The 11,255-nt window shown below is 37.9% G+C and overlaps 1 protein-coding gene across 3 annotated transcripts in view; it reads right to left on the bottom strand.

Annotated features, from left to right (window-relative positions):
- Positions 1-1,288: 1,288 nt before the first annotated feature.
- LOC147374674 (sterile alpha motif domain-containing protein 9-like) overlaps positions 1,289-11,255 on the bottom strand; it is a 38,223-nt gene continuing 28,256 nt past the window's right edge. For 2 of the 3 annotated variants that reach the window (XM_086397877.1, XM_086397876.1), the window contains one exon: positions 1,289-7,830. In XM_086397877.1, coding sequence (XP_086254003.1) covers positions 3,077-7,822 — 4,746 coding nt within the window. In that variant the 5' untranslated portion in view covers positions 7,823-7,830 and the 3' untranslated portion in view covers positions 1,289-3,076. The remainder of the gene's footprint in view (positions 7,831-11,255) is intronic. The other variant, XM_086397878.1, reaches the window with a different exon arrangement.

The following is an 11,255-nucleotide window of genomic DNA, read 5'->3' as shown; positions in this document are numbered from 1 at the left end:
TTTATATCACATGGTAAAATAAAAGAGGGATTCTACCCCAAGACCACCTTGATAAAGACCCACAGTTATTGCAGCTGCAAGGGAGAGTCCAGTCAAGGCAGCTCAGAATAAACAGCAGCCTAAAAAGCAAATGTGTTAGCACATTATTTCAAACCCCGCCCCACCTCATAGCCATCTGCTCGCCAGAGATGGTCTAGAATTTCTTGAAAGGGAGAGATACACTAGCAGGGCTGCCGGTCCCCCTCCCCTACAGATCCCCAAAAAGGGAGGGGCAGCGGCATGGGCCAGACTGGGACTCTGGCCTTCTTAGGATGAACAAGGCATACAGACAGAGTCCTCAAATAATGCATAATTAGATTTATCTGTGGAAAATGGATTTTGTGAGATAAAATTGTTCTTACATTTTAACTTTGGCCCTAAAATGACAGAACTCAGATACCAAAGTTAGATGATACACCAAGATGTGTATTTTCAAGGTAAATGTCCAAGAACCAATTAGACAACTGACCTACAATAAAGATATAAAGAGTTGATAGCATGGAGCAGGGCTTGGCAACATTTTCCTGTAAAGAGCCAGATGGCTGTGCAAATATTTTAGGTTTGTGGGCTATATGGTCTCTGTTGCAACTATTCAACTCTGTTGCAACACAAAAGCAGCCAAAGCCAGTATTTAAACAAGTGAATGTGGCTGTGTTCCAATAAAACTTTATTTAAAAGTAAAAGACAGGCTGGATTCAGCCCACGAGCTGTAGTTTGTCCACTGCTGGCATTGAGGAAGAGAGGGTTTATGAAGAGGTTCTTTTGGTGACAATTCTCCCAAGCACCATGAGAATCTCATCCTGAGCCTGGGAGGTGGGGAGGAGGCTTCAGGAGGACTATGTGGAGTGCTTGATGCATCCCTTGACTGTATGGGGCATGTTGTTCTCAAGACTGGACATTAGATGCACTCTATACCATCGGTAGAACAAACATCCATAAGTACTTCTCACGTACCTGCCTAAGCTGGTCTGAGTTCAAAAGGATCACCTGGGAAGGTAAGAGGACTCCAACCGAGACTATTTCTCTTAGAGCAGAACAAAACCTGGAACAGTATGGGAAGTGGCCCCAGAGAAATTATTGTGACTTGACATTCTCATCTCTAAATTGAGACTGAAACAGAGGACGATTTTATGCCAAGAGTGAGCCAATAAGTTATGAAGCTGAAATTTCATGCAGTGGCAAAGGAAAAAACCTCCTCCAGTGGGGAAAAAAAAATTGAATGGGATTGTTGAGGCAAAAACAGACAGCATTTCTTATTTGTTTTACAAATATTTTATAACAGAAAACTTCAAAAGCACAGTCCAAAGAGAAGAGCAGAGTCTGATGACCTCTCAGGCCCTCATAATACAGCACTTGTTAACTCTGGTTCAATCTTGTTGCAGCTATAATGCCCATCTACTCTCTTTAATCCATCTCCGTATCCCATACACAGAATTACTTAGAAAAACATCCAATGTCTGTATTTCCTTTAAATTGAAAGTAAGATCCAGAGGTTTGATTTGATTCAGGTCCATTTATTTGGTGAGACTGTCTCCGGGTTACAGTGAGCACTCCTATAGCGCTTCCAGGACAGTAATGTCTGCTTCTCTCTCAGCAATGTTAATATTGATCAGAATTTAGGACAGTTTGACTCATCTATTATAGTTCTTTATCAGCTTTTAAAAAAAATCAGTTTTAGCAACCATTGATGATTTCCCAGAGCCATAATTCTATTAGGGAAAATGACATTTTGAGTACCTCTCATTGGTTGTGCATTGGTTATATGTATACTTGCTAGAACAATGGGATCCCCTGGATTGGAGACTCATTAGTCTTTTCACAAGAGTCCTTTTTATTCCTTAGCTTTGGAATTTTGCTGTATTTTTGTTTGTTTGGAGGCCTATGAGCTTCTTAGCTATAGAAACAAAATTCACTTCTGCTCAATTGTCACCTACTTCATGAAAAGGAAGCCTGCTTCTCTAATCTACTTTGGTAAGATCTGCATACTTCTATAGGTATAACCTTCAGAGAACTGGTTGGTCCTCTGCTTTGAAAGATCCTTCAGTGCCAAGTACAGAGTACCTTCCCAGTCTGCCCGGTAAGATTACATGTTGTTGTTGAGAGGTTTTCACCTTTTTTGTGAAATGGTTTTGCAGATAATGTAATGTCTTGGTACCATAACCACTGTCTTTTGATTCTGAAAAATTTTCACATTTGAGAAGAAAGTAGACAATCTTCCTCAATCCGTGCCTTGGTTGTTAATTGAGGGAATGGTGGGTTTCTGTGCATCTGAATGAGTGCATTCACTGCTTCTCATTCCTTCCGTGTTGTTGAGTCATTAAGTCGTGTCCTGCTCTTCTGTGACCCCATGGGATGTAGCCCGCCAGGTTCCTCTGTCCATGGGATTTCCCAGGCAAGAATATTGGGGTGGGTTGCTGTTTCTTTCTCCAGGGGATCTTCCTGACCCAGGGATTGAATGCGTGTCTCTTGTGTCCCTTGCTTGGCAGGCAGATTCTATACCACTGAGCCATCTGGGAAGCCCAATTCCATCCGGCTCCTTCTTATTCTGCCCTCAGTGGTGGTGTCCAAACCACGGAAGATATTTGATAGTTTTCACATCTCTTTTTCATCACAATCTATGTGGGACTTACAACATGCTTACGAGGAAATATAAGTACTGTATGCACAGGGCCAAAAAACTAGAGGCTGTATCTATAAATTTGCCAACTTAAAGTATGGTGGGAGGAGAGGGTAGGACAAACAGAGAGTAGCAATGACATATATACAGTATCATGTGTGAAACAGGAGACTGGGGGAAACTGCTGTATAATAGAGGGAGTCCAGTTTGGTGCTCTGCGATGACCAAATGGATAAAATGGGTGGGGGTGGGGAAGAGGGAGACTGAAAAGGGAAGGGATAATTATGACTGATTCACAGAAGAGACCACCACAACACTGCAAAGCAATTATCCGCCAATAAAAAAAAATAAGTATACATCTTGGGTCTAAAAAATTAAGTGGTATTTTGTCCATATTCCTGGAGGGAGAAGGCCAAACTCTTAAATAATCTCAATGTCGTAAGCAAGTGGGCCTCCAATGGAAAATCCCAGGTAAAAAGACACTTTTTCTATGCTTCTACCACTTCTGAGTTGACCCAGAAAAGCAGGTGTGATGGGTATTGTGATTTTTTCATTGATTCCATATTCTATGTGTAAACAATTATTTCCAACTCGTCCCTTTAACCGAAGCAAAAGCTTTTGGACTTTTTTCTCCTTCCATACATCTCCACTCTGCCACAAGAAATTAATATCAGCTGTCTTTTCAAAACATTGATCAATTTTTCCTTTGTGAACAAGTCTGTTCATATTGTTACCTTTCCCAAGAAAGAAATAGGCAATTGGTTGCTTTGTACGATACATATGCTTATATTGTCCCCGAAAAGAATTTTCCAGTGACGAAGCATACTTTTCCATTAGTCTAGAATCTTGATCTAGTTGTTGGTTTTCCGGCCAGAATAAGAGGGAAGCTAGGAAATAAGGTTCTGGATACCGATACGACATTCCTGTTTGTTGTAAGAGTTCTCGAAGCTGATCTTTCAGTTTTTTAATTGGCTTCACTATTTTGGAGGTCGGTTTAATACAGTAGAGAATGATGTTGGCCAGGATGAAATTTTGCTTTTCCTTTATCAGGATTTTGACAGTGCATTGTTCAAAGAGAAAAGTATATTTGTCCATTATATCTTCCATGGTGTGTACAGCATCTTCTTGAGCTTTGATAAGATATTCCAAGAGTCCAGAAAACTTGTCTGCTTTTAAAACTTCCAGGCTTCTCCGATACAGCTCTACCTGAAGCGGTACACTAAGCTTTGAACCAAAATCTTTGTTCTGTAATTCTTCTGAGGGGCCGAATATATCTGCATACTTCTTAAAATACCCAGCCACCTTTCTCCGAGTTTTGGCCTCTTCATTTTGTTTAATGTTGTTCCTAGGTTTTAGAAGGACAAAGTATTCATCAAAAAAATCAAAGGACTTTTTCAAAGAAAATTTCAAATTGGTTAGGTAAGAAATAAAGTTCTTGAGGACTAATTTAAATTCATTGTTTGCTTCTCCAGGAATATCTTTACTTCCTGATATAAAATTGATCATATCTCTTTTAGACAGTTCATTTTTATTGTCAAAAAAAGGAATGAACTGGAGAATCTGGATTGTGTAGAGCCCAACTTCTATCTCCCCTAGATAGCCAGCTGTATTGTAAGTATCATACCGCCTTTTTGACTTCTGATAAAATCTTTCCTTACCTTCATACTCTCTATCCTCACTTTGCTGTTGAGATTCCTTGAATGCATTTGAGGCCTGTACTGCTAAATCCAAAAGGTCAGATAGCTCCCCAACAGAAATGCTCCTGTTTCTTTCATTATCGTCCATCCACCATCTTATTTTACTTTTGAAGACTTGACCCAGTGTATCTGAGATATACGAATTGTCAGGTTCTATCTTTTTTGCTTGATTTGCCCAGTGTAGAGCACTGTCAAAGTCCTTCTCTTTAATGTAGAAATGTCTTGTCAAGGCTTGGCAAATGAATGCATTTGGGTTGAACCGACGAATACCTCCACGTAATACATTTTTAACTGCCACGTTCCCTTCTTCTTTATGTAATGCTTCAATGAACGGGGAGAACAAAGTTCCCATTTCACCTTCATTTTCATTGCGCTGTCTTGTCAGCAGCAGTGTTTGCACATCTTCTAAAAATTTGCTTCTTCCTATTCCAGTATCATAGAACAAATTTTCTGTTAGCATGTCCAGCGTAATTTGACTCTTATCCAAGTCATAGCTTATCTTCAATTCTTCCAGTGAACGAATGGCAATCAAAGGGTGAATAATGCGTACTCCACAGTAGTTCCCACATTCTACCACCTCTGTTTTTATTAGAATTGTAGAGTAGGTGCCCATTTTGTCTTCAAATTTTTCTGTTCCCCAGAAAGCTTTCTTGCTTGTGATTCCTAGGAACTTTTCACACTGTGATAGTGAAATGGTGGTATCTGGCACATATGAGTTAAGAAGGGCCAGAAAGGAAAAAAGCTTTGCTTCCTTGGTGGAAATATTTTGTTCTTTCAGGATATTCCTGACCACATCTTCTATGTACTTTTTATTAAAGTTGGTTTTCATAATCATGAAGGAATAAAAATCTTGAAAGTTTTTATGTTGGTCTTCAATTTCTTTCAATTTAAGCTCAAAAGCTCTCTGTTCTTTGGGAGACAGTTGTTGTATTAGGGCAATACTGTCTGAGATCTTTGCACTTTTTTCAGGATTCTGTGATCTCCTGCAATTTAGAATGATCACTAGAGGTTTCTCATATCGAATATACCTATTAGCTACAGCTGTATGAATAGAAGCTTGCAGAAGATAGACATTATCCTGTTCTTCAAAATCATCAACAAGCAGTAATATAGGTAAGTATTCCTGATTATTTGTTGTCCCATAGGTTATTAAATTAGTCACTTGTTCTCCAATTTCAGAAAAATCCACTGTCTTGTTTTTTAGCACAGCACATCTGAATTTCTTCCTTAGTTCCCAGAGAATATGCATAGCCAACGTAGTCCCACCACAGCCTGGATGATGATACAGATGAATAATTTTGACACATGTCGACTTAGAAGAATCTGCCCCTCTTTGAATCATTTCTTCAAGTTTTTCATATTTATCCCTTTTCACAAAAGGGGAAGAATAGTTTTCAGAAGAAAAGTAGAAATTCCACCATGTTACTTTGCCTCCTCGATAAAAATCTTCCTCTTTCAATGCTTTGAATTCAAGTAATTTTTTTTTGTCCTTCTCTAATATTGTATCTTCACATTCATTTTCACAGAGAATTTCCAGAGCAGTCATGATATCTTCTTCTTTTTTCAGAAGGACAGTAGATGAACCGATAGATGGTAAAAATCTCTTGGAAGACTGAGTCACAGATTTTAGCTTAAGAATAGTTCCATTTATCTCTTCAAGACTTAAAGAAGAAACACATTGGTTTGATAATTCATCTTGCTGTGTTGTTAATCTTGCTTCAAGTAGATCTTTCCATCCCTGACATATGCGTGAATCTACACAAATACACAATATATTTTCCATTCCTTTGAGATCTTGGTAGAAAGCACAGAAAGTCTCAATGAGGGGGTCTCTTGGGTCATCAACGGAGGAGAGTAATAGAAATACCACCAAAAACTTCCCTCTTGGCATTATGTCTTCTTGGGTAAGAAATGAAATCAGTTTCCTGACTTCAGATGCTTTTTCTCTTTGCCAGGAACTTGCATCTAAGGGTTTATACTCTTCACTGTCAAGATCTAACCGGCCATTGCAGAAAATCCAGCTGAGTTGTTGATAAAGATTCAGACTAGTAATCTTCTCAGTTGTGGTTTTCCCCTCCACATACAAACTTGGGAAGTGAAGATTTACTACTCGGGTTTCTTTGTATGCTTTGACCACACCCTTGCTCACAGATTCAGGATCAAACTCCAACACAGCAAACCATTTAATTTCCTTTAGGAAATCTAAGTGTTTGATTTGTGTAGGGTGGCATTTATTTATTACAAGAATGTACCAGTCGTAGTATGAATTATCTAACAAATCCTGATTTCCTGTCAACAATTTAACAAGCTTTGGCCCCTCGCTCTCTTTTTTATTTGTTTTCACTCTGCATTTCTCTTCTGCCTCTTTCCTAGATTCTGCAAGTCTTTTCAAATCTAATTTAAATGCTTTGAAATCCATATTACTTTTCATGATGTCCTTAGAACTGGCCCCATCTCGCACAAAGACTGAGAAGTTTGGACTTTGTTTCCATATTGTGTTGCTGCAATTTTGCATTTTAATCTGGAAATAATCAACTTCACATTCAGAATATTTTGGAACAACATCCACTTCAATAACAAATCTGTCAGATAGAGTACTGTTTGGCAGTAAAACTTCTACAAATCTTGGCTCTCGAATGCAGTTCTTTGCTTTTTGGACCTGATGGTCTTCAAAATATTGGTGGATCATCAGATTGAAGTGGTCAATGAGGGCTTCCTTGGTGATGGTGGTAAATTCCACGCCAACAATTGTTCCATGAGGTTTGTCCTTGACTCCAAAATGAATGGTGCCATTGGTACGTGAGTTCATACAAGCAGAAGCAAATCGGAACACCTCATTGCTAAATTTCATTTTAGCATCCTCTTCCGTGCCTGTTTCTGTGTTTGTGAAGGCTTTGAATTCATGTATTGGATCAATGAGATTGAGTGGTCCTGTTTCAGGCTGTAGTTTAAAATTCAATTTGTAACGATATGGATCACTGAATTCATCAAAAGGGTATGCCATGCATGTCGGTTCTGTGGATGGCTGCTTTTTCTTTGTGTCATCTATTTCATCTTCCATGAACTCATTTTTCAGTGACTTAGAACCTTTAGTAACTGTACTCACCGTAGAGTCATTAACCTTATCTGATTTCTTTTTATTCTTTTGTTTTGAAGTCCCTCCATCTTTCTGCTGTGTTTTAGGAACACTTTTACTGCCTTTTCCGCTCTTACATGTCTGGAAAGGATCTCCAGAGGATGTCTCCAGCAACTCTTTGAAGAGCTGTTCTATTTGGATAGCTGGTCCAAATGTTATGCCCATAGCAACAAGGTGATCTTTAGTTAAGTACTTCAAGATTGCACCACTCACATCTTGTGCAGTCAAAATTGCTCTGTGTTTTTGTTCAATTTTATGACTTTCTAACCACTGATTTACATCCTCTTTTGTCCAGTCATCTGTATTTTCTGGTAAGTTAAGTTGTGCTGCCATTCTGATACCTATGTATAGAAAAAGAAAAATTATTTAGTATTTTATAAAGAAATTTAAAAAATAATCAGTTTTTCAATTGACAATATGTGTGTGTCCTAGAAAATTGAAAATGGTGCAAAAGGATATACATGCCCTCTAATGACCCTATTGAGAGGAAATTACCATTATCAGTTTCTTCTATATCCTTCCAGAGAAATACTACCAAATAGAAATGCGTGAGCACTTTTTTCCATTCAAATGGCAACATACCCACAATTCTCTTTGCCTTGCCTTATTCATTAACTGCATCTTGGGGATACATATATACATACACACACATATATGTGTGTGTGTGTGTGTGTATATATATATATATAGAGAGAGAGAGAGAGAAGTTTCATCCTCCTTAATGGTTATTTTCTATAATGCATGTTAGCTCTATTGTTTATAAATATTCAATTCTGCTGTAGGAAATAAGAGAAACAAAAAAGGCTATATAAAACTAAAGAGAGATGGACATGTAAAATGAGAAGTATTTATGAAGCAAGGTATAGAAGCAAGTAGTTTGTGAAACATGTTATAATAGACATAGATAAAGTAAATAGAGCTGCTGCTGCTGCTAAGTTGCTTTAGGCATGTCCGACTCTGTCCGACCCACAGACGGCAGCCCATGTGAGTGTTAAACATAGTTAGGAAGAGACTGAAGGGCCAAATAGGTATTAAATATTCATGAAGCACTCTTGAAGCACTTTATATGTTTAAAATTTTAATTGGGTCACCTACTGTTGACACCCATTCTGATCTTTTGTGTCCTGTAATTAAGAAACATAAACAAAATCCTGAGTGGCTTATCAGGCTGGTTGATGAGTTAGAGCTGCAGTCAGGCATACAGGCCCCTCTGCAGCTCTCTGATTGGTGCAAGTGGATGTCACTGACAAGATATCTTGTATTTGTTGATTTCCCTTGGAAAGACCTTAACTTTCATTCTCAAAACCACACAGTGGAGAATGCTGACACTGCAGAGAGGGAGAGAGAGGATATATGAACTTGTATAACTCAGGTCATAAGACCCTTCCACTCTTCTTATATTGTATCCCAAGTGTGTTACCCATCTCTTCCCCCCTGCTTTTTGTTGTGTATTTAATTGATTTAATAAAGATGTGCCTCAAACACCTTAGATTGATCTGTGAGCCATTCAGTTTCATGACTTCTGGGATAGCTTGCTGGGCAGTGAATTTAGAGGTTACTATTACATTCATGTAAATTTTCACATAATAGTTGGTAATAGCTGATTCCTGGGCAGTAGCAAATGGCATTACTATTAGGTGGCATTACTATTTGGTATACAAATGGCAAGCTGCTATTTGGAAAACCATTGGCAATCCGGGTCACAGAAATATAGCAATGGTTAGGGAAAAAAACAATTAGGCAATAGTAGTTAGCTTTAAGTACAACCCCAAAGGGCTCAAAAATGTGAGCTTTAAGTACAGCTTAAATAGTCAGCTTTAAGTACAATCCAAAAATGGCTCCAAAAATGTGAGCCATTCCTATAAAATCACTATGGGAGAATCAAATCAACAAAGAAGAAAAGCCTGGGGGATAGTGGAAAATAGACTATATAGGTACACTTCCATGAAATAATTAGTACACAGGCATATTGCCTACACGAGGCAGATACAAACTCAGGTTAGTATTTACTTTCCCTTCCAGACATAAAGCTGCCAGACCAATGGCCCAAGGTTAAAGATATTATTCTCTGGTTAGCAATTCCTGTATTCGTATTAAGTGAATAAAAGATACACCTTATCTTTTGCTATATCAACACAAAAACTGGCAAAGATATGCACAATTGATGGAAATTCTTACAATATTATGACAACCAGAAACCACAGAGATGTAATGCCTTGTAAAAAAGGTTAATTAGGTGAAATTTCTTTCAGTAATTTGGCCTGCAGATACTGAGTAGCTCAAATTTAAAATAAGCTGGGGAAAGAGAGAAAGAGAAGAGGTGGGAAATTGTTTTAAGTGCACTAATTTTTAAAGTAAGCCCTTTTGTGGGACTATATCAAACTCAAAAACTATGCATCGAAGGACACAATGAATAGAATGAAAAAGTGACTTATGGAGTGGGAGAAAATATTTGTAAAGCATAGAGCTGATGAGGGGTTAATCTAGAATACGTTAAAAAAAATCTCCTACAACTCAACAACAACAAAACAAATAACCCAATTAAAAGTGAGCAAAAGACTGAAACATTTCTCCAAAGATGATATACAAATGACCAACAAGCACATGAAAAGATGTTCAACATCACTAATCATTCATTTCATTTCAGTTCAGTTCAGTCACTCAGTAATGAATCCCATGAATCGCAGCACGCCAGGCCTCTCTGTCCATCACCAACTCCTGGAGTTCACTCAAACTCATGTCCATTGAGTCAGTGATGCCATCCAACCATCTCATCCTCTGTCGTCCCTTTCTCCTCCTGCCCCCAATCCCTCCCAGCATCAGAGTCTTTGCCAATGAGTCAACTCTTCACGTGAGTTGGCCAAAGTACTGGAGTTTCAGCTTTAGCATCATTAGAGAAATACGAACCTAAAACACAATACTGTATCATTTGACATCTATTATGATGCTGCTGCTGCTGTTGCTAAGTTGCTTCAGTCGTGTCCGACTCTGTGCAACCCTATTATGATGACTACTATTAAAAACCTCCAGAAAATAACATGAATTAGTGAGGACAAGGTGGAGAAATTAAAGGAAACTTTGTGCACTACTGGTGGGAATATGAAAAGATGCAACCTATACAACCTACCTTAAGAGAATGGTGAAGGAAGTTCTCTAAACAGAAAGAAAATAATACGAGAAGGAACCTTGGTATATTAGGAAGGAGAAAAGAACATAGTAAGCAAAAAAGCTAGTAAATATAATAGACTTCTCTTTGGTTTTTAAAACTTATGTTTGATTTTTAAACCACTGTCTGATATGGTTCTAAATGTATTTAGTGAAAATATTTAAGATCATTATACATGACAGGGTTAGGGGATACGAAGATTTCTATGCTTCACTCAAACTGGGAAAAAAAACCCCACTATTGAACTATCATAAGTTATGTATACATAATGTAACATCTACAGAAACCAATAAAAAAGTTATATCAAGTTTCCGTCACACATACGAATTTGACAACTCAAATGAAATGGAACAATTCCTCAAAAAACAAACTTCTGTAGTCCATTTAATATGAAACAGATTATTTGAATGGTCCCATAACTTAAAAGAAAGCTAGATTTTTAATTTTAAAGATCTCCCTACAAAGAAAAATTTCCAGGTCTATATAGATTTACTGAAGAATTCTACCAAACATTTAAAGAATTAACACTGATTTTATATAATCTCTTCTAGAACACAGTAAAAGAGGGAATTCTCAATTCAGTTTGTGAAGCTGGTAGTA

Source organism: Bos grunniens, chromosome 4 (assembly GCF_055505025.1).
Source record: "Bos grunniens cultivar Pamir isolate PY7600 chromosome 4, Bosgru_T2T1.0, whole genome shotgun sequence".
NCBI lineage: Eukaryota > Metazoa > Chordata > Mammalia > Artiodactyla > Bovidae > Bos > Bos grunniens.
Note: the sequence above shows the minus strand (reverse complement) of the source record. Positions and strands in the feature narration are given on the sequence as shown.